This window comes from Mytilus californianus, unplaced genomic scaffold, assembly GCF_021869535.1.
Source record: "Mytilus californianus isolate M0D057914Y unplaced genomic scaffold, xbMytCali1.0.p SCAF_1, whole genome shotgun sequence".
NCBI classification, from domain to species: domain Eukaryota; kingdom Metazoa; phylum Mollusca; class Bivalvia; order Mytilida; family Mytilidae; genus Mytilus; species Mytilus californianus.
This window is the reverse complement of record NW_026262581.1, coordinates 103,467,846-103,492,733: the sequence shown is the minus strand read 5'-3', so window position 1 is coordinate 103,492,733 and position 24,888 is coordinate 103,467,846. Positions and strand designations below refer to the sequence as shown.

The window sequence follows — 24,888 nt, the reverse complement described above, 5'->3', positions numbered from 1 at the left end:
ATTGGTCTACATAAAGGTCCAAAGGGTCCAAAATTAAACTTAGTTTGATTTCAACAAAAATTGAATATATGGGGTTCTTTGATATGCTGAATCTAACCATGTATTTAGATTTTTGATTATGGGCCCAGTTTTCAAGTTGGTCCAAATCGGGGTCCAAAATTAAACTTTATTTGATTTCAACAAAAATAGAATATATGGGGTTCTTTGATATGCTGAATCTAACCATGTATTTAGATTTTTGATTATGGGCCCAGTTTTCAAGTTGGTCCAAATCGGGGTCCACAATTTAACTTTGTTTGATTTCAACAAAAATTGAATATATGGGGTTCTTTCATATGCTGGATATAACGGTGTATTAAGTTATTGGATTTTGGGCCCCGTTTTTAAATTGGTCCACATTGAGGTCCAAAGGGTCCAAAATTTAACTTTGTTTGATTTCATCAAAAATTGAATTATTGGGGTTCTTTGATATGCCGAATCTAACCGTGTATTTAGATTCTTAATTTTTGGTTCTGTTTTCAAATTGGTCTACATAAAGGTCCAAAGGGTCCAAAATTAAACTTAGTTTGATTTTAACAAAAATTGAATATTTAGGGTTCTTTGATATGCTGAATCTAAACATGTGTTTAGATTTTTGATTATGGGCCCAGTTTTCAAGTTGGTCCAAATCGGGGTCCAAAATTAAACTTTGTTTGATTTCAACAAAAATTGAATATATGGGGTTCTTTGATATGCTGAATCTAACCATGTATTTAGATTTTTGATTTTTGGGCCCCGTTATCAACTTTGTCCACATTGAGATCAAAAGGGTCCAAAATTAAACTTTGTTTGATTTCATCAAAAATTGAATTCTTGGGGTTCTTTGATATGCTGAATCTAACCATGTATTTAGATTTTGGATATTGGACCATAATAGGTGAATGTCCAATTTAAAATTTTTAAGTTCTTAGACCACATTCATTCTGTGTCAGAAACCTATGCTGTGTCAAATATTTAATCACAATCCAAATTCAGAGCTGTATCAAGCTTGAATGTTGTGTCCATACTTGCCCCAACTGTTCAGGGTTCGACCTCTGCGGTCGTATCAAGCTGCGCCCTGCGGAGCATTTTATTAACAAGTAAAACACCTTTTATCATTCTGCATTCATTTAGGTTAAAAGTTCAGTTTTATAAACTCTGTGGTGAGTTTAACGGGGTAAAGAAACTCAAAATCAAAAACATTGTGGGATTATTTGCATAAGAATATCAAATACAGAAATGATGAAAGTCTTCATACTAACTAACATGCTGAGGTATTCCAGTCACCCTTTTTTTATACATATTAATTCCAATATTGACTCTTTACCTTTGTTATCAAATATATATGTACAGTTCTTTTCAATTGTGTTTTCAGTTTCAAGAAACAGCACCAACTGGTGTTTTATCAAAACAGTCATTTATTGAAACATTTGAGACCATGGTGGGTGTTGCCTTTGGAATGGAACAACTTCCTGATCATTGGATGAATATAAATCCAGTACAGGTAAGAAATTCAGTAATGCAATGTAAATATTCCTGTATACCAGTAGTTCAGCTTTTTTTGAAAATGAATAAGCAAGTGCTGCAAAATTCTGAAATTTTTGTGCTGTTTTTATTATGGCTAAAATTGGAACTAGATTGGTCGTTTTAAATTTTGATAGCATAATTTGTATGCAGCTTTTCATGAAATAATAATAATGAATGTTGCATATTTTATCATTGTTCAACAACTGCAATGATAAATTCATTCAGAAATTTTTGATTTGACAGTATTTACAGGGGATTTTTGTCTCACCTTTTTTTCGCGGAAAGGGATTGCTTTCTTGGCAAAGGTGACGGCAATGACGACGACGACGGCTTCAACAATTGTTAAGTTTTCTGCTTAAGTTAGTTTGATTGGAACTACTTTTCATAGGTCATTGATAATTATTGTAAAGTTGCATTACTATCAGTACATATCAGTTTGATGACTATTTTGAGGCCCAGCCCCCTAGTCATGGTCCAGTGACTTTGAATTAATTAGCAATTTTCAATGTTAAGTTTTCTTCTTTAGTTAGTTTGATAGAATCTACTTACAATAGACAACAATATTTTCTGTAAAGTTACATTACTGTCTGTACATCTCAAGTTTGTCGACCATTTCTAGTCCCTGCCTACTAGATCATGGTCCAGCAACTTTGAATTGATAAGCAATGTTGCTGTCCATCAGATTGTCTTTTTTCTGCATTTTATGCCAACAAGCGAAACATATCTCTGTGTCAATATTGAATGTTCTTCTGCACAACTGTGTAAAAGGTCTTTTTTCCATTTCTTCCTATGGACAGTATGGAATGAAAAAGTCCTGCCACAGTGATCTCTGCTCATATACTCTGCATGGATCTATATACTAGGTCTTTTCTCTAGCTTTATTGTCCTTTACCGTATTTCCTTTGGTCATCTTTCTTTCTTTTGTCATTGAAAAACTCATTGTCAATGAAGTCTAAGCATGCTAGGATTTGTTCAGCACATGCACTTACCCTTTAAGGTAGCTGGGGTGTCTTCCTCCATCTTGGATTTTGAAATAGCAGATAACATTCGGTCTAGATCTTTAATGAAATGTGCAAATTTCGAGAGTAGTACGTAATTCATGTGTAAGACTTTTCATGTTAATATAGAAAACTATGTGTTTTATCATATTTACGGCTGTATTTTACAAATAACAGAATATTTTTGTTTAATTCATTTTTTTTTACTTTACCAAATAAGGTGAGATAACTCAGATAAAGTAACTTTTATAATAGAATGTGTTGTGAATTTACCTATTTTATTATGTAGCAAGAAAACAAGTCCGGTGACCCCATTTTTTTCTTTTATTATCTGAAAGCATATTAGTAGAGCTTTCTTCTCATATTTTATCTTAAAGTTCTAAGGTGTAGTTTTCTTTTTATCACACAAAATTGGGTTTTCCATGCATAATCTATACAAAATCTGACAATTTTGCACAACCTGTAGCGTGAAAAAAAGCCTGGTGACCCATACTTTTTATTATATTTTTAAAAAAAGCATGATATAAACTACAATTTGACAAATTATTAAAAAATTCTATGGATTTTAATTTAGACCCCCATCTACCTTAAATGAATATCCATATTTTCTTTTCCATGGTATAGACAAGAGTGTTGAAAGTGGCATTGAATACCAACAATCAATCATTCATGTATTTGTATATTATGGTATAATTACAGGTACAAGAATTGGCCAATGCTTTATCATCAGATGGAGAGTATGTAGATTGGAGAAGATGTTTGTTATCTATCTCACTGCCAATCCCAATACCTACACAATCTGATTTATTGGCTACACTACAGAAATTTAACGAAATGGACCAAAAATCTACAGGATTTGTTACCAGGGAACAGTATGATAGGGTAAGATATAGAATAATATCATTATATAAGGGATGTTGCGCTGCCACCAAGTCTGTTCTCAATTATACATCAAAGAACATTTTAGTTGTTATTTAAGATAATTTCCTACTGCCTATTTTGCTGAATAGAAATATATGTAATTTCAAGTAATAGTGAAAAGATGTAAGAATAGGTGCAAAAGATATATGATTCCCTTTGTATTGGGTAATTCATGGGAGATAGTTTTTGTGATTCCCTGATTTTTCCTTATTTTGGTATTGTGCATTGATGCAAGTTACTTTTTATTGTGCTTCTAGTAAAATAAAAAGTTTTAAAAGTTTTTGTTGTTAGGAGTGAAGAAAAAATGCACAGTAGTTTCCAAAAAAAATATATATTTTATAATTACTTATGTTGTGAAATATATTCTTGAATTTGTGCATTTTATAATCATTGACACATAATTTTTAATTTGTTTCCAGTACAATGTATTTTTTATCTTGAATAGATGGATCTATGGTTTGGCTCTATGGTTGATGGAACAGGATTTAATAGACTGGTTCATTTGAAAGCTGAATTATTTGATTTCTTTGCTGACCATACCAAAACTCCAGTTGTTATGGATTACATTAGTATGGTAAGTAATAGCTATTGGCTACAGTAGTTGATTTGAATTTTTTGATAATTTGATATTACATAACAGTGTTCAGTAAGCACAGAGCTAGAGACAATTAAAACTTTTGTATATTTTTGGATAGAATCACTTTTGAATAAAATCGTTTGCTGAAAAGTATATAAAGCTGATTATTTTCCTTTATACCTTAATAGCTATATCTTCTGAATGTCAGCTGTTTATATAATGATAACACAACGTAGTGTCAGAAGTGACTTAAAAAAAAAATTCTAAACTTTTGTTATGACTTCCATAGATTTAGGAAAATTTGTGATAAAAAGAAAGGAAATTTATGTTCTCTGTTGATATTTTGGCACCAATCATAGTTTTTTCCTGTACAGTTATTACAATTTTCACATTTTTTCAGCTGATGTACTTTAGTGCACACTCATATCCACAAGAAGGTTTCTTAAGAGCTTTATCAGTATCCTGCGGTCACCATATGCCAAGGTTAGGAAAATTAGACCCACGACCTCCCAGTGTTTCAGAAAGGTAATGTTATAGAATTTTTTTTTAAAGCCTTATATTCAATTATTACGAGGATTCTGTAAAGAATTTCTTGCAATGAATATTCTTGTAAAAAATAAGGTAATGGATACATTAAAAAAAAATATTCTTTTGTAATCACCTCATTATCTCCTGTTTATCAAGTTGTGGACTCTTACAGTAAATCAGCACTAGTATTTTCAGAAAGATCTTTAAAAAGATACAATAAATTCTTTTTTATTTGCCCTAACCCTCAATTTCAGTAACTAGGTGGTACTTAAGCTACTTATGTAATCAAACACATATAGAAAATGTTTTGACTTATTTTTGTACAGTAATGTAGACAGTTTAGATGATCCGTCACCTCCTCCAGCAGCAGATGACATACCAGTTGATGCAGTAGATGCACAGGTTCCACTGGATTCCCTGTACAGAGTTCTACATCATGGTGAAAGTGCAAAGGGTGACAGTCATAGATTTAGTGTGTCTGCAGATCCAGAAGATGCCACATCAAAGGTATAGAGATATTTTGTTAAAACCTTTCAGAATCTTTTCCAACTTCATCCCTTTACCAAAATGATCATGTTATTAAACACGATGTTTTAAACACCAATGGTCATGGAAAAGAAAAAAATATATAGAACTAGTATAGTTATATCAAGTAGGATATACAGTACTATAGTTCCGGCTTTTATAATAAATTTATACGCGTATGTATTATTTAGCAATAAAGGTAATTAAATTATACAATGAAAAAAAATAAATGACTTGTAGACAGGTTGACAATGTGTTAAAAATGTAAATATTTTTATAGTTGACTGGTAGACAATCGACAGGTTGACAATTTAATATAGTTAAAATTGAAGTTATGGTTGTCAAGTCGACAGGTTGACAATTTAAAAGAATTTATATAGTGTAAAATAGTATTATTGGTGACTGGTAGACAGGTCGACAAGTCGACAGGTTGACAATTTCCATTTAAATAATTTGTTGGTTTGTTAATGATGTATGATTATTTCTAAATGCATGGTTTTTGGTGATTGCTTGTTGTTTGCTAAAAGTCAAATAACAGATATTTCATGCATGTTCAGAACAAGTTGCAAATAAATATTATTCCAAAAGAAAACAACGCAATAGTAAGAAGTTTATTTTTATCAGTTTGTCAACTTGTTAATTTAGTATATTTTTAAACCTATTTACTGGTTTAATTGTAAAATTAAACCTGTCAACCTGTCGACCTGTTAACCTTTACACTTGTCAACCTGTCGACCTATACACTTGTCGACCTTTTCACTTGTCGACCTTTCAACAATGTCGACCTTAACACTTGTCAACCTGTCGACTTTTACACTTGTCAACCTTTCTAGTGTCAACCTGTCGACCTGTTGGTCTGTCAACTTATTTACATATAAACCGATTTGCTTCTTAAGTTAAACAGATTTACTCCTCTGTTCTTACGATGGAACTACAGTACCGTTTATCCTATTTGACCCGAGCATACTTTATACAAGATTGAGAAAGATGCTTCTTCTAACAAGAAAAAACATTTACTGGGTTAATTAAAGCATATAGCATTCCAAGGTAAAAATGTTTATTTGAATGTTCTCTGTATTCAACAACTGTTTATAATGTAAGAATTCAAATATTGAACTAGATGAACCTAGGAGCTTGTGTTAACCATCTGACAACTTTATATTGCACATATTAACATTCTAAAGATAATTCAGATCAATTTATCTCCAGATTGGTTCAGTGGTTTTGTTAAATTATACAGAAAATGTACAATACATTTATATTATCTCCCCTGCGAGTATACTTAACCTTTTTACCTTTTTTTTTTGTATCTACCTTTATTTTAAGGACATTCAAAATGTTTCTCAGTCACATAACTGTTTTCAGTCTGTTAAAGTGGATTTTACAAAGAAAAAAATATATATTTCGTAATAATAAAATTTATAATGAGTGTTTCTACAAATACAACTTTGTCTATTTCAGGAGAAACTTGCCGGAGTATATCAAGAACTTGGTAGTGAAGAAACAGAATCGCTTCCTTGGAAAATACTAGTAGAACATCCATTGATTCAGGATATTGTACAAGCATGCCATACATTTAAATCAGTTGTTAGTAACATAACTTTTGATAAGTTCTTCATTATTATTGACCATGAACTATGAATTCTGAAAGTTTTGATTTTTCTGTTAATACAGAAGTAAACCTTTTGAGTCATTTACTTGACAGTAATATTTTGCATAATTCTCTTTGTGTATAACATATGTGTATATTTGAAATTCTCTTTATGTATAACATATGCGTATATTTGATATATTCAATCTAAAAAGAAGGTATACCTTTAACACACTGTTATATTATGTATACCATTGTCCATCATTCATTCATTTGTTGGTTCATCCATCTATCCAGTATAAACAAAGAGATGTCGCATGGTTGCCAATGAGTCAATTATCCATTAAGACCAAAGGACAAAATATGTGAACAATTACAGGCCAACGTTTGACCTTCAGCAGAGTTTTTCGATCCAAAGTTTACTTGATCTGATCATAATGACATTTTAAAAAGACGAGCACCTTTTGATTATGATAGTAGATTTGTGTTGCAGAGTAATGGGATTGTTAAAACTTTGAGAATGAACACAATTGTTCGCTAAATTTGATCTTAAAAAGTTTACAATTATAAATATATTTAAAATTCAATATTTTAATTCATCTATATAATATGTACGGTAAATGTTGTCTTTAATCTGTTTACAGGATGTGAAAGCAATATTGAACAGTCCAAATGCAGAGATGGATTTACACAGTACAAAGACACTTGACTAAATCTTCAATTTGAATCTTTCAATGGATAAAACTGCATTTACAGATATGATTTTAATAATTCCTCTAAAAAAAGAACTGTGATATTTTTGTGATAACATTATTTTGTAACCATTCCGTCCTGTGATATCTTTAACATACCTTTCTGTAAAAGAATCAAAAATATATGCTGTGAACAATTATACAATATATTATAATTTTTATCAAAGCAATCTGTTTTTTTACGGAATATTTATTTTATGTTTTGATTAAAACTATTTGGATTTTACAATTGTTTTATATTATTACTCTATTATAAAAGTTAAACAGGATCATTAACAGTTTACAGATCAAGCTCTTTTACAAGAGGCATTTTGAAATTTACCAAAAGAGCCATGTTTTATACTAGTAAAGACATCTAGAGTTCAAAATATTATCTTAATGAATAAATCATTTCCATATGAGATGTCTCAGTGGTCTTGGGGTATCATGCTTTCCCTGAGTGTTGGAGGTAGTTGCTTTGATCCCTTGCCGGTTCAAACCAACAACTTAAAAATTGGTATTTGCTTTTCTCCGCTAAGCAAGCTGCACTTAGATCTGACCAGTCTTTGTACAATAATGTGTCTGGGTAGAGTGACATGTCACTCTGTAGACTCTGAACTTATGAACTAGCATGCTTAAAATCTGTCTCAGTGTGTCAGTCTAGTACAAGGGAGGGTCCATATTCATTCCACAGTAACATATTCTCTTCCTGAAATGCATGTTATATTTGCCAATGGAAATTAAACACCAATACAGCATCATAATAATTTCCTTAATTCAAGTTATAAATCACCCCTAGTCTAGACAAGTTGTGAATAAAGATAATACTGGTTATAATTCTTTGCCTCCAAGACCAAATTCAGAAGTGGTAAACAAAAATAAACAAAGGCATGAACTGAAAAATGTCTTTGCTTAAAAAAAAACCTATTTACATATGGCATGGTCAAACTATTTTTTTTTATAACTCGTCCATCCCCATTTCTATCTCACCTTGACAAAGTCAAAAAGATAGACATCGGTATGCTGTTTCCGGCAGCAGCGACATCAGAAGCATCAACAATTTGTTAAAGATTGTAAGGTCAGTTTAAGGAGAAGCACTAAATAGTAAATCAATAATATTTGGTACGCAGTTGAATAAGCATTGGCACATTTCATTTCCATGAAGATTATTTTGCCCTTCCCCCTCAGTCATGTTCTATTGACTTTGCATAGTTTAGGTATTAAAGTTTGTGATTAGTAAGTTGAAGGGGAACCACTTCTGATAAGTGTATGATATTTGGTAAGCCGTTATATTAACATTGGCACATCTCATTTCCATGGAGATTATTTGGCTCTGTCCCCTCAGTCATGGTCTATTGAATTTGAAACTTGTGCACATTGCCTGAAAGAACACTATTTAAGGAAATTCTTAAACTTTCATGTACATGTATTACCATTAAAAGCTCAACTTTAAACAACATTATTATACCCAACACAACAAAGTTGCATAGGGTATAATGTTTTTGACCTTCAGTCCTGTTCTTGTCATCGCAAAACCACACAACAGAATTTCATGAAACTTAGTAGTTAAAAAGTCATACTGGATAGATGTGCATATCGACAGGAAATTATGATTCAATGTTTTATACTACTGCAAAATGTTTGCGTTCATATTATGTTATTGCGATGTCTGCCTTGTCTGAAGACATTTTGGTTTGATAAATAACTTGAGTATAAGTGTATGGATCTCTATGAAATTGTAGCAAAAGGTTCAATACCACAATAGGAAGGTTAGGATTGATTTTGGGGGTTATTGTCCGAGCTGTTTAGGTATTAGGGGCCAAAAAATTTGTCGTCCGAAGACATTTTGGTTTCCAGACATTAACTTGAGTATAAGTCTATGGATCTCAATGAAATTGTAGCACAAGGTTCCATACCACTATAGGAAGGTTGGGATTGATTTTGAGGGTTATTGTCCTGTTTAGGAATTATGGGTAAAAAAGGGGCCGACAAATTTGTCGTTCGGAGACATATTTGTCGTCGAAAAACATTTTGGTTTTCAGACAATAACTTGAGTATAAGTATGGGTATTTTTGAAAATGTAGCACAAGGTTCCATACCACAATAGGAAGGTTGAGATTGATTTTGAGGGTTATTGTCCTAGCTGTTTAGGAATTGGGGACCAAAAAGGGGCCAAAAACCAGCATTTTTCTTGTCTCAGGACAATAACTTGTGTATAAGTGTATGGATCTCTATGAAATTTTACCACAAGGTTCTAAACCTCAAAAGGAATGTTGGGATTTATTTTTGGGGGTCATGGCCAAAACTGTTTAGGAATTAGGGGCCAAAAACTAGGATTTTCTGGTTTCTGGTCATTTATTCAATTACATTGAGAAGTAGGATGATAGTGATTGCGAAAAACATTGTAATATATGCATGGCCATATGATCCTTGTAGTTTGATAGATCCTAATGATCCTAACTCCATTTTAGTAATTCAATTGAGTTTATGACGTGATGGATGGCCAGTGATTGCAGTGATGACTTCTCTTTCATCTATCTCCTCTCCATGTTTATTCAATCTTGCTATCCCCAAGCATTTGCCAAGGGTGACTGGGGAATAGAAATATGGTCACTACAGGTCTTCTTCCGACCATCAGTAAAACCCTTTCCAAAGTGGGGCTCCGTTTGACTGTGCGGGATGTATCAAGTACGCAGTCACGTCCGGTCAGAATGAGGACGTTAAATCCGATGCTTCGTGTAGAGAGAGTGTGTCACGCTCTCTGCACGTTAAGAACCCCTGCAACAACTCTTTGAAGGGTCCGTAGGTGGCCTGTTGCAAGGCTAAATTTCTGTCTCTATCCAATATACCCTCATTCTCCCGTGGCAGTCCAAATTTTCCCGACCTGCAACCCAGTTGACCTCTATTACCGGACCTACCTATTGTATTTATTGTTTATTTGTTCTCGTCCTGAACATGCATCAAATATTTGCCACTGGACATTAAGCAACCAACAATCAATTAATCAATCTTGCTTTCTCATTTTATTGTATACACTTATATTTATTTGTATCTTAGTTCTTTGTTGTTTAAAAGTGTTTACTTGAAGTGTGTCATTTTTTGTATGTTAATGTCCTAGTAAACCAACTCTTCATTGACAGACCATATACTGACCTATTTCAGTTATGTAGCCCCCTCTTTATATTGGAGTCAATCTTAAGTTTATCATAAGATACCAGTAGGAAATTTAATACCAGCCTTGAGAGAACAACAATGAAGACCATGAAATATTCATCTAGATTCAAATCACGAACCCTTTCCTCTGAACTAAAGTGGGCTTCCAAATTAATTATATTCTCCAATTATCCTTGAGATACCACATAGACTACCTTAATGGCAATGATTGCTGTTGATAACAAAGGTATGAAGTTTACATCTTTATCAATCTAAATCAAATAACTATAATTTGGAACTTGGGAGTCAGATTCTAACCTGGATGAAAACATAATGGCCATGGACAGGACACTCCGTCAACTAACCAGAACGATGTTCCAAAGTACATAAATATATGTAATATGTCATACTAAACAAAAAAACACATGATTCTTCAATTAGAGATAAAATCAAATTCTTTTGAAAGTAACCTCCAAATCCCACTGTGGAAGCAGCATCTGTGTACAATTCCATATTAAAAGTAGATGTAAAAGTAATGTTATGAAACATAGTAACAACATTCTAATTTGTTAAAAATCGTAGCCAAAATTCTAAGTCTACTCTACATTCTTTGCTCAAATGTACAAATTCATGTAACTTCTTAACTGTAGTTGACAGATCAATCAGGTAGGACAAAAAAGACCTACCAGGCAAAATTACCCTAGTGGCAAAAAATGACCCAACAATTGTAGTAATTCCCTCTTTGTACAAGAGTATTTTGACAATAATTTGTAAATTAACTCACAAATTCTTTGCACCTTGATTTTAGGTAGCATAGATTCCATTTTTGTAGTATCTAAAATAATTCACAAATATTCTAAACAGGTAACAGGACCTTCAATTTTATGTTTTGCTAAAGGTATACTTAACCGTTTAAAAATTGTTGTCATAATAGCAATAGTTCTATCACCATCCTCATCAACATTGTCAATAGTAAGAAAATCATTTAATAAATGAAAAATATTTTTGACCTCATAGTTATTAACTGCAAGGTAACATACAGCTTGAGAAACAGTATCAAAAATTTTTGGACTAGACCGACAGCCAAAAGTCAGTCGTACATAAATATAATAATATGATTTCCTTTGAAACAAAATAAAGGCCACCGTGATGACTTATAAGGACAAATTTTGAACGCATCGCAAATATCCAACTTGCATAAGGAACTGTTTCTTCCGAACTTAAGAATAGTTTGGATAGCATCATCAATATTAACATATGACATAAAACAAGAACTCTTATCTATCATATCATAATGCTTTGACAATTTTCTTCATCATATGGAGATTTTATTTGTGTATTTACTAGTTGCTACTCCCAAAGGGTTTACCCTATAAGTTTGAAAAGGAAAGGTCTTAAATGGTCCATAAACAAAACCTTTTTCACATTCCTTTTCGATTAAATCAGAAACAATATTTGGTTGTGACCTAGCAGAAAAATTATTTTTATATTCTTTGTTTACAACAACTTCTTCACTAATCATACAATCAAAACCTGATCTTAAACCATTGCATAAATAAGAGACGCATTTCTGAATTTGATGCGATTCTAACTCATATTCAAGTCTGTCAATATTAACAGGGGTTGAAGCAGACAGCTTAAGATTATTGTTATATAATCATTTAGATTCCTCTTTTTTGGAATTATCCCCTGAAGAATTGGAAGGTCTTGCTGATGATGGTAATGCCTGTTGTTTGCGACACGACATAGCTGCATGACCAGATGAGTTACATTTCAAACACGCATATAATAAACAACATGTACTCCTAAAACAGCCACTCGGTTTATTGAAGTTGTTGCACACTTCCTTATTTTCCAAATATATTCTTTGACGACCTTGCTTATCAATGGATCTGTTAGAAACTTTTCCATTCACTTTTGACATAAACTGATCTTGATTTGTAGCTTGTTATGAACACAACTAAGTGACATGATCGACATAATTTCATAATTTACAGGTGTTGACAGACGCTCTAAGACTACTAAGGATAACAGATCACGGTCATGTAAGCTCCAGTTGACTTTGACTTTTTTTCCCTCAATAGAACAGCTGCTTTTGCAGAGAATATTTTATGGTAATAATAAAACTTTGAACCATAAAAATTCTGAATAGATATTATATCATTCTCATATGAATCTAATTCCTCACGACGATCTGGGTACACTGAGCACGTCATTCTTTTGAATTTACAAAGGCCTGAATAAATTCCTGAATTGAAAGATGCCTATGCAATCTGGGATCCGGTTTATCACCAACACTAATTAAGATGAACCCCATCAGCTATGACGGTATGCTGTCGCGGTGCTTCGAAACTAGGGATTAATAATGAAGCTAAATTTATATCCTTACCCTCAATATAAATAAATGAACACTTCCAAAAAGCATTCACATATGTAACAGATGACCCCATACCAGATAAGGGCGTCAGTAAACATCTACAGATGCCTGATATCAAATTACAAAAACAGGGCATAGATAAGATCCTAAACAATATCAATATTAACAAATTTAAGCAACTGGGCCTGATCTACTCCATGGAAAAATCTTTAAAGAGTGCAAGACATCTATCATTCCCATCTTGTCAATCATATTTCAAATATCACTGAACTCTGGAAATATCCCAGATGACTAGCGCCATGCCAGTGTATGTCCAGCGTTCAAAAAAGGCGACAAACACGATCCTATAAACTATCGCCCCATATCATTAACATGCATCTGCTGCAAACTCTTAGAACATGCTATAGCTAGTAATATCATGAAACATCTAGAAAAAAATAAAATTCTATATGAAAAAAGTAAAATCACAGAAATACCCAAATCCGAGGAAAATTCAAAAAGGAAAGTCCCTAATCAAATGGCAAAATCAAAAGCTCAAACACATCAAACGAATGGATAACAACTGTCCTATTCCTGACTTGGTATACAGGCATTTTCTTATGTAGAAAATGGTGGATTGAACCTGGTTTTAAAGCTAGCTAAACCTCTCACTTGTATGACAGTCTCGTCAAATTCCATAAAATTGACAACGATGCGTGAACAAAACAAACAGACACAATAGGTAAAAATGTCAAAAATAGGGGTACAGCCGTCAACATTGTGTTATCATCTTAATCACTATAAAAAACAAACAAATGTAACAAAGAAGCACAAAAAGGCATACATCAAATTTAACATTCTCATTTTGCTTTTTTATTATACGATTTTATTTATCTATGTAAAATCCACCCATAAAGGATGGAAGGTTTTTTTAAAAGTACTGGCGTAGAATCGCGCGTTTGACGTCACACAGGTAGATATAAAATAATTGTGTCGTTCAAAGTATGACGGGATACATAAGTACAGAGTCACGTCAAACTTGGTTTTCGATCATCCCTTTCCTGTAAAACTCAGCTAATATCATTTATTCTAGAGCTTGCAAATTTAAAATAATAAAAACATTCAAACTGACATCATAATAATGGATTTTGCAAAAGCATTTGACAAAGTTTCACAACCTCACCCCATGTACAAAATCGGCTTATATGGTATAAATTGCAATGGAAACAGTAGTCATTGAAGGTGAAACATCAAATAAAATTCCTGTAACATCTGGAGTACCACAAGTCACAGTGCTTGGACTAATTTTATTCTTAATATTTATTATTGATTTTAAATTAGCAGAATATATCAAACATAGAACATTAAGATTATTCGCAGATGACAGTATTATTTATAGGGAAACTAAGAAACCGGATGACTACAGTTTGATTTAGAAGCGGCTGGTAAATGGGAGCGGGACTGGCTCATGCATTTTCACCCTGATAAATGCAACATTCTCAGTGTAACACAAAAACGAAAACCTTTAGAATTCATTTACAAATTACATAATCACTTACTCGAAAGAGTTGACTATACAAAAAAATTAGGCCTAACTCTTCAATCAAACTTAAAATGGGATAAACATATCGATAACATGACATCAAAAGCAAAGATAACCAGTCTCTTGGATTTATTCGCAGAAATCTTAAAATAGCCTCACCTAAAGTTAAAGCTCATGCTTTCAAAGTTCTTGTGCGACCAAAATTAGAGTACTGCTCAACCATTTGGGATCCACATTAAAAACAAATTAAAAAAGTACAGAGAAGAATAATCTTCAATTAGAAGGATCGCTAGAAACTTAAAGAAGAAGAGGGATTTGCAGAAATCGACCAAAGCAGAGTAAACTTTAGACTTCTGATGTAATAAATATGGCACCAACGGTTGACCGATCTGGTCGGAATTCGAACTGATTATCAATAAGCTTTTCTTCGTCATCTGCACAATGGATCAATCTGTTTGTCAAAATAGACGTAAACATTTTAGACATTACGCTAACTAGAATAATACACCGGTAATTATTTTGGTCTGATAAGTCTTCACCTGTTTGGAACTGTCATAAGGATGCCTTCTGCCCAAAATTCAGGGAAAATTCACCAATTAAATATGAAATGAAGCATTTTTAAAATCGGAGCAAAAAAGTTCGGCTTTAAAATGTTAAAGCTTTATACAAATAGTTTACACAACCACTTCCGTTTATGATCACTATGCGAACTACATATAAGACTCAAACAGGCTAGTAACCATTGAAAATGAATGTTTTGTCTTCGCACAATCCTCCTGTGCATATATTATAATCATTCATACTAATATATCATGTGATTATTAATAACTATGCTACAAACACCGAATGCAAAAGCAATGCATGTCTAACATAAGTTAACACAAAAATATAAAAACTGACCCAATCCGATTGTTAAAGCATTCATCACAAATGGGGTTTAGGTCAGGTAAAACAACGGATCTATATTATAGTCAATCTTTAACATCAGAAGTCCATTACTAGACACTAGACTAGTCTAGAAATGGGCTTCTGATAACATACAAGTCTAAATTGAAAACAACGTTCAAACCTATGATTGCGTTGGATAAAACCCGCAGTTTTTATACGTGTGCATGCAAAACAAATTTCTTGGTAGAGGGGTCTAAATACAGCACAAACAACATTTTCCAAAAGACCAAAAAAAGTGAAAAAGTATATTTTAACAAAACGCATTTGACTAGCAGGTCGAACAACGAATACTCTTAAACCCTGCTGACTGCCATTGGCGATTGCCAAATAAACGGATCACCAGATGTAACAAAATGGATCTTAACTATTAATTTAATACCAAACAGAAAACAATAAACTTGCGGAAAAGATGGCATACCGCAAACAAAAGGTGCAAAAATTAGTACACCATATCCGGATTTCGACGATTAATGTCTCTTCAGTGATGTTTGGAATCGAAACGGTATTTGGAATGCCATAAAATGTAACTCAATTTAGGATAGACTCTTGAATTTGAAGAGTCGAAATAGGAAGAACGGGTCATATAAACCCGAAGGCAAATATAATACAAGCCCAAACGAAAAAAATATAAACAAGTCTAAATTGAAAACAACGTTCAAACCTATGATTGCGTTGGATAAAAACCGCATTTTTATACGTGTGCATGCAAAACAAATTTCTTGGTAGAGGGGTCTAAATACAGCACAAACAACATTTTCCAAAAGACCAAAAAAAGTGAAAAAGTATATTTTAACAACGGCATTTGACTAGCAGGTCGAACAACGGATACTCTTAAACCCTGCTGACTGCCATTGCCGATTGCCAAATAGACGGATCACCAGATGTAACAAAATGGATCTTAACTATTAATTTAATACCAAACAGAAAACAATAAACTTGCGGAAAAGATGGTATACCGCAAACAAAAGGTGCAAAAATTAGTACACCATATCCGGATTTATATATTACCTTAATACATCCTGTTGGAAAGATGCGTGGTTCCGTCTTCAGGTGAATCCTCCTTCCTCGGCTGTTTTGGCCTGTCCACTACAATCTCCAGAGGTGCGCCGACTGGGGTGATCAAGTCCCAGCCCGAAACCACATGGATATCCATCCCTTCCTCTACACTTTACTGCTTCCACTGCTCAGACCTTTTCCTCCACAACCACATTGATGATGTCTCTGCCTCTTTGCACAAGTTACCAATCAGCTTACTTCTTTCCCCTCCAACAATACCAAGTGCTCTTAATGCCCTCCACATGGACTGTCCAACAAACCCTCTGCTTCCCACTTCCACTGGAAATAACCAAACCCTCCATCCATTATCTCTACATTCTGCAAGTAGGTCTTGATACTTCAATCTCTTTCTTTCGTTGGCATCATCTATTCTTTCTTCCCATGGCACTGTTAGTTCCAGCAGGATTGCCTGTTTTGTTGAGGCTGACCAAATGACGATGTCAGGTCTCTGGTTTGTTACTGCAATCTGTGGCGGGAATTGTAACTTCTGCTTCAGATCCACCAACATTTGCCAATCAGTTGCTGTTCCCAGTAAGCCACTTCCTTCCACACTCTTCTTCTGTCCTTTCTCTCCTTCCTTAACAAAATTGACAAAAGTAAGGCCTTCCTTGTTTTTTTTTGGCTTCCTGAAGTTTCTCTCTAGGGTGTCTGCTAGTGTCCCTAATACCTTGTCGTGTCGCCATGTATACCTCCCGTCTTTCAAAGCACTTGAGCATGAAGATAATATATGCTCCAAGTTTGCTGGCTTACTGCAAAGAACACACTTTGGGTCATCTATCAATCCCCATGTTGCTAGATTTGTTGGGCTTGGCAATACATCATATACTGACTTCAGCTTGAATTGCAACCTATGTGGCTCCATCTTCCAGATCTCATTCCATCCTAACTTCTGCTGCCTTGCTCCTTCCCAGTTTCCTTGTTTCTTCATACTCACTGCCTTTACCATTCTACTTTCTTCTTCCATTGATCGTACATCTTTCTGTACCAGGTGTCTTTTTTCTCCACTGTTGCTGTTCTCCATTTTGCTGTAGGTGTAACATCCAGCCCCTGTCTTCCAACTGCAACTCTGCCAACTATCTCACTGTGTTCTAATCGTAACTCAGCATCTTCTATTGTCTTCTTTGTCGACCACTTCCTTCCAGTTCTTATTTCTACTTTTGCTGACCGTACTTTCTCATCCCTGCTGTTTTTTTAACATATATATACTGTCAATGATCGTATCATAAAAAAGAAAGAATTGCAGAATCATATATATTAAATAAGATATCTTAAAAACTTAAAAATAATAGAGGTATCTTATGATAAATAAACTAAATAAGATATCATGAACTAATAAAAATATCTGATAAATCAATCATATAAGCTAGCTTGTATATATGGCTTATAAAAAAATACCGAACTACAAGGAAAATTCAAAACGGAAAGTCCTTCATTAAATGACAAAATCAAAAGCCAAAACACATCAAGCGAATGGAAAACAACTGTCATAAACCTGTCTTGGTACAGGCATTTCCCTATGTAGAAAATGGTGGATTACCACTGGTTTTATAGCTAGCTAAACCTCTCGCTTGTATGACAGTCGTATATAATTCCATTATATTGACAACAATGTGTGAGTTAAACAAACAGACATAAAAATGTCAAAAATTGGGGTACAGCAGTCAACATTGTGGTATAATCTAATCACTATTTCAATATAGACACTCTATAGACGGTGTGTTCACATTTCTCAGTCCAACATTTGATATTTTTGTATACAAATATGGCAAAAGCAGTTGCTAAAGCCGCTAGTAGATAGTTGGGTTTGTTGATACCTAAATGTAAAGCTAACGGTTGTTTAACTTTAAAAGATATTTAATTCACTTTATAACATATCTTAATAAGATATCTCAGATATTTGATCATACAGAATACAAGATATCTTAAATACTTTATAAGATATCTTGAAATTGAATAAGTATAAAAACGGCTTGACAAAGATATAAACTTTGTCCCCTTCTCTGCTGAAACAAACAAAAGATGAATGGTCGGTGCACCGGCTAGGTTAATGTCCGCCAAGTGAACGAATGATTAGTTTAAATCCGGAATCATTCATATCATTTCGGCCATTGTCCGGAAATTAAAATGCTTGTTGACATTTTTACGATATGAGTAACTTCCGGATTACCTGGCCCATGTATAATTTAGGATGAATATATACTTTCAAGTACATTTAACGTAAAAAAAACAGGAATGAAGAGGGATATATAGCTCATGATTAACAAATAGATGTACAATGATGCAATGTTTTAAAGCAAAATATCAAAATATACCTGGATAATAATCAAATTTAAAATGGCGGCTGTATTGTTTACCTGTATACTCGCAGCGATTTGCTTTCGATTTGGTTCATCACAAATTTTTACACCACCGCCACCAGGTGAAAAACCTGTAATATCAAATGGGATAGTGTATAATCTGAGGCACATCCCTGTCGAGTGCCAAGAACCACGTGTTTTAGAAAGTAGACAAATAAACTATGGCATGGTTTTACCAGAAAACAAGAAATGGGCAATTATGAAGATTTATAGTCCATATAAAATCCAAGGAAACATAGAAATACCTCCAAATACATGTTTGTATATAGAACCAGGTGTGACCATGTATTTTGGACCAGGATTTGGAATGATTGTTAATGGAACATTAATAGCAAGGGTAAATTTATTGTGTTCTCAGCGGAAGCAAGACAACTTGTCCCACTGCCAAATAGTCCCACTTTTCCACCAACTCGCCCCACTTATGAAAAAGGGTAAAATCCCGATGAATTTAACCACTTTTCATAAGTGGGGCAGGATGACAGACCTTTATTCATCTTGATTTTTCTCTTTTTCATTAGTGGGGCGAGTTGTCAGGACTAAATTCAATATACATGTACCTTATCGCTATTTAGTCCATTCCGGAAAAAGACAGTCATTTAGACAACTTCATGTTTGGGTCAAATATCACAAAAAACAAAGGTCATCAGTGATAAGCTAGGGGAGGAAAAAGTTTGGAAGTGGAAATTTTAAAATTTTGATAGTTTATGAAGCAATTTTTAAAAGACAAATTTATATATTAACGTCAATTAAAATGCTTTGTTTGATGTGTTTAGGGTGGTTTAAACATTTCTCTATGAAAAGTTTTATGCACAATATGTTGTTTGTACAAGGCCCCAGATAGCTTCAACTGGTTTTAAAAAGTTGTGTAATTTTAGAACTTATCCGGATTGGCATAAATAGCGAAAAGGTGTAAGGGATTTTACCCTTTTTCAAAAGTGGGTCGAGTTGGTAACAAGAGTGGAGCGAGTTCGTGAAAAAGGGGCGATTTGGCAATGGGGCGAGTTGTCATGGATTCTTCTCAACAATTGGGAAGATTCTCATACATGTATATTCTGATCATCAGTCAAGGGTCTAACTTAAATAAGTTATTAGAGAAAAATAACATACATTTGTTATTGAGGGCTAAAAAATCAAAAATCTGTGATAACATATGTATGTTACATGTTTCAAAGGGGCATTATACATCCTTTATTTTGTTAAATTGTGTACTAGTTCTATTGATATTATAATTGTCTTTATGTATATTAAACTTTAGAAAGATATAACAGCACATAGTTTGCCAATCATGCATAACACACCCATGTTATTACAGAAAAAATATGCCTGTAATAACTAAAGGGTGTTATTACAGCTTCTCTACATCTCTTCAAAGCCTTTTCTCCTATATATATCACAATGTATTTTAATTTATTGTAATAAATAATGATAAGAGCATGTAATGAGGTTCTGCGCAAGCTTCCTAGTCATCCCAAGTGTCTCATGTAATAAGTTAAATGCCTGTAATAACTAAGCCTTGTTATTACAGCTAAGTTATCACTTAAAAGCCTTGTCTCATTGATTTACCATGGTTGGTCAAAAATGTATTAATTGAATTGGAAAATTAGTTTTCAAGGTTATGTATTAAGTTACTGCGCAAGTTTCAAGAATTCCCAAGTGCCCACTGAAAATAAAAAATTTTATGGTACATTTAACTGATAACAAACATATGTTACTACAGATTAAGAGAAAGTATCCAGAATAACACATGTATGTCATTTTTCTCTAATAACTTATTCAAGTTACACCCTTGACTGATCATATATAGAAGAAGATGTTTTATTTCCATTAAATGGACTTACAATGAGTTTATTACAATATGACATTATTTAAACAACAACATAAAACAATAATGAAGTATACATACAAAGAAAAGAAAAACAAGTTTGACATAAATGAACTACACATACTTATAAATAAATATATATATATACATTTACAAGTGTAATACATGTACATGTACCTCCTTCTCAGGCACACCGGAACATGAAAAAGTGCTTTAATGGACATCATTTTTTACCTGGAAGGGGAGCTGGTCAAAATGTATGGGGGGATCAAGTTATTTTGCTGTAAGTGGAAAAGGGGAGTTCAAATATTTTTTAAATTCAAAGTGGGAGGATCAATTTTATCTCTAATGAAACATTTGTGAACTTTTGAATCTTCAAGTATATCCTACATATCATGTGTGTCAAAGGTAGTTATATAAGTGTTTTGCATGTTAAAATTTTGGCACGTTTAATAGAGGGTGGATCACATTTTTCAAAAATGTTTTTAAGGGGGGGGGATAAAATAAAAATAGTGAAATATTTAGGGGGGTCAAGAAAATTTTATATGTTTGATTTCAAAATGACCAGCCCCCCTCCCAGGTAATTAATGATAAGTCTCTTGATAAATTGGCAATTTATTGGATAGGTAACTTAACTGCAAAAGCCATCAAGGGATGGTGCTGCATGACAAGGTGGGAGATAGACACACATGGTATACATGTAAATAGACAATTTGGTTAAAATATTATGAGCAGATGCACAAACCTGGCATGTCATCCTCGTGCATGATGCAGAGGGATTAATACATATTGTGAGATGACCTGACTGCAAGCAGCACTAAGGGACGATGCTAAATGACATGCCCAAGTATACATGGTACCAAATGGTAAAATTCTCATATATGATGTATATGGGAATAATTCTGATTGTAATTGATAAAATAAATACAAAAAGGAACATTATTATTATTGGTGAGTCTAAGTAACAACCATGCCATCCTCGTGCCTAGTGCAGAGAAGCACAGTTGTGCATTTGGAGTTTCCACTGATCATCATAATGCTGGTACAGAATTTTTTTGTATAAAAATTTAAATTGCTTGCAGAAACTAAACTGTCAACCCCTTTAATATTCTTTAGAAAGAAGTTTAAGGACCCATACCATGATGAAATTTTTGACTCATTTAGTAATTTGACTGATGAACCAAATTTTTCAAGTCTCTGCCAGTATCTGATCATAGACTTTGCAATGTCAAAATGCAGGGGGAATCTACCTAGTTCAGAAAGAGTGGCAAAATTTGTTGCCCTTTTGCCAACGCCAAGTAAAATATACATGTACAAAGTCACGTCCTTGGACATTATTAACAGGTCCAGTCTGCACCAAAATCTTTTCAGATTACTAGTCAGAAAACCAATGGCTAATGGTGCAGACTTCAGGGCTGATGTTTCTGGGTGAAGAAGTGGCTTTTCCTTTTGTCATTTTGCATTTCCTGACCTCGACTGTTCATAACAGTCGCTTTCAACATTTTTAATTTTCCATTATTACCAAGTTGATGAAAACAGCAATTTTTCATATACATGTAAAGAAATTTAAAGATATAGATAATTTATTTCTTGTTGTGAAAGCATTGACCTAAATTGTAGATTGTTTGTATGTTTTTTCAAAGAAACATGTTTGTGTGTTATTTCAAAGAAACAACTTTTCTTTCACTTCTGGCACTCTTTCTTGAGCACACTGTACAGATTCTGAAATTTTGTAAAATTAATTTATCACTCAACTAAAACTTGATTAAAACTGGCTTTTGTTAATGTTTGATCCATTTTTTGCATTAAAACATCATATTCCTTTCAATTCCTGTCAAAGATAATTTATTAGTCCCCTACCGACGAAGTCGAAGGGGACTTTAGGTTTGCACTCTGTCCGTCAGTCCGGCAACTCAGCTTTCCACACTTTTTTTCTTCGTTCTTGAAGATATTGATTTGATATTTGGTATATAGTTTTATCATGACAAGTTATTGATCAAGTTCGAATTTTGTTCCGGTCTGATGATTTAGTCCAGAGTTATGGTCCATTAAAAAACTCCATAACTAATGTTAGAGTACTATGTTAAGCCATATAATCTGTACAAAGGGAGATAACTCATTTTTTAAAAGATGTTCTTTGGTAAATTGTTTGAGGAATTTTGTGGCAGGTTTATATGTTATTTTGTATAAACTAATTTTCTGAATGCTACATATATATATATATATATATATATATATATATATTTTTATTAAGTGAAATCCTTAAATTAGATAATAATCTATTTTTATTAAGGTATATATTTCATTACATTACATTGTGTAGATAAAAGTTGTTGACATTTTATAGATAAGTTACAAATCTATATTAGTTTGTGACAAATGAAAGAAAAAATATTTGGAACTATTAATTATATTTGATTGTAATTTGAAAATAGATATCTGAAGCTAACAAAACCTTTAAATAGACTTATTAAGAAGGGATATAGTTACGATACTGTTGTCAGGTCATTAAAGATTGCATATTTTGGCGTTAATATTGATTCACTTATAGGGTCTTTGCATCGGCACTAAACACATTTATTTAAAAACCAGTTGTTGGCATGACACGGGTTATGTTCTTCTCATATATGTTATGATGGTATGATACTAAACCCCTAACGGGAAGGATTATGCCTGATATTCATATGATGAAGACATAATCTTTCAATCAGTTTAATTGAAGTCTGGAGCTGGCATGTCAGTTAACTGCTAGTAGTCTGTTGTTATTTATGTATTATTGTCATTTTGTTTATTTTCTTTGGTTACATCTTCTGACATCAGACTGGGACTTCTCTTGAATTGAATTTTAATGTGCGTATTGTTATGCGTTTACTTTTCTACATTGGCTAGAGGTATAAGGGGAGGGTTGAGATCTCATAAACATGTTTAACCCCGCCGCATTTTTGCGCCTGTCCCAAGTCAGGAGCCTCTAGCCTTTGTTAGTCTTGTATTATTTTTAATTTTAGTTTCTTGTGTACAATTTGGAGTTTAGTATGGAGTTCATTATCACTGAACTAGTATATATTTGTTTAGGGGCCAGCTGAAGGACGCCTCCGGGTGCGGGAATTTCTCGCTGCATTGAAGACCTGTTGGTGACCTTCTGCTGTTGTCTGTTCTATGGTCGGGTTGTTGTCTCTTTGACACATTCCCCATTTCCATTCTCAATTTTATTTATACATTGTATTACATCATATCTAATTTTAGAGAACTATTAATCATATCTAATGTTAGAGTGTTATAAGTTTCCACACTTTTTTTCATCATGCTTGAAGATATTGATTGACAATTGGTATATAGTTTTATCATGACAAGTTACAGATCAAGTTCAAATTTTTGTTTCGGTCTGATAATTTTGTGCAGAGTTATGGTCCTTGGACTTGAAAAAATTCACTCATATATTCAGTTTTCCACACTGTTTTTAGTCATGCTTGAAGATGTTGACTTGATATTTTCTTTTTGTTTACACCATGACAAGTTATAGAACAAGTTAGCATTTTGTTCCAGTTTAATGAATTTTTACCCGGTAGGGGACTATGTATTGCCATGCAATACTCTCAGAATGCTTGTTTTCTTTGTCTGCCATTGAAATAATTAACTAAACATGGATGAGAGGTGGACAAACGATGACCAAATTTGTATTCTTGCAATCAGAACTATCTGCCACTGTATTATGCTATATTTTATACTTGCCCAATTTTACAATGCACTGCCCTTCAAATGTTCATTCCCAGGATTGCCCTTATAAGATTTTCAAATTTACAAAAAAATATTTGTGCAGCTATTTATTGACCCCTACATACAGCATTGTACAGTTGCATTATTACTTTTTTTTGGAAAATAAATGAGTTAGTTTTTCATTGATTTTAAGGGAAGTGAGGAAAATGGTGGAAGAATAACAATGACAAAAATTCCAGAAGTTAGTCAAAGTGTTGTTACAAGTAATCCATTTCCAACAGATGCTCGCCTTATGGATGGTAATACAACCAGGGATGGAAAATTAGAATTGTTTTATCAAGGACGTTGGAGAGGAGTTTGTAATAAATATATCAAGTAAGATTTCAAATTGTATATGTACTATTGAAAAAGGCATGCATCTTGAACTATCTCCAACAAAGCATATCTAAAAACATTTTGCTACATGAAAAAAAGAACAGTAAAACTGCTTAGGCAACACACATTTTTTTGCAAGGAAATTAGC

At 33.3% G+C, this 24,888-nt stretch overlaps 2 protein-coding genes across 3 annotated transcripts in view; both read left to right on the top strand.

Annotated features, from left to right (window-relative positions):
* The window catches only part of LOC127728457 (sperm flagellar protein 2-like), a 59,211-nt gene extending 51,545 nt beyond the window's left edge, over positions 1 to 7,666 (top strand). For both annotated transcript variants that reach the window (XM_052235854.1, XM_052235846.1), the window contains 7 exons: positions 1,394 to 1,522; positions 3,243 to 3,425; positions 3,910 to 4,038; positions 4,442 to 4,566; positions 4,896 to 5,076; positions 6,556 to 6,681; positions 7,330 to 7,666. In XM_052235854.1, coding sequence (XP_052091814.1) covers positions 1,394 to 1,522; positions 3,243 to 3,425; positions 3,910 to 4,038; positions 4,442 to 4,566; positions 4,896 to 5,076; positions 6,556 to 6,681; positions 7,330 to 7,398 — 942 coding nt within the window. In that variant the 3' untranslated portion in view covers positions 7,399 to 7,666. The remainder of the gene's footprint in view (positions 1 to 1,393; positions 1,523 to 3,242; positions 3,426 to 3,909; positions 4,039 to 4,441; positions 4,567 to 4,895; positions 5,077 to 6,555; positions 6,682 to 7,329) is intronic.
* A 10,945-nt stretch (positions 7,667 to 18,611) lies between these two features.
* The window catches only part of LOC127728450 (protein bark beetle-like), a 30,623-nt gene continuing 24,346 nt past the window's right edge, over positions 18,612 to 24,888 (top strand). The window contains exons 1-2 of the mRNA XM_052235834.1: positions 18,612 to 19,166; positions 24,559 to 24,740. Coding sequence (XP_052091794.1) covers positions 18,807 to 19,166; positions 24,559 to 24,740 — 542 coding nt within the window. The 5' untranslated portion in view covers positions 18,612 to 18,806. The remainder of the gene's footprint in view (positions 19,167 to 24,558; positions 24,741 to 24,888) is intronic.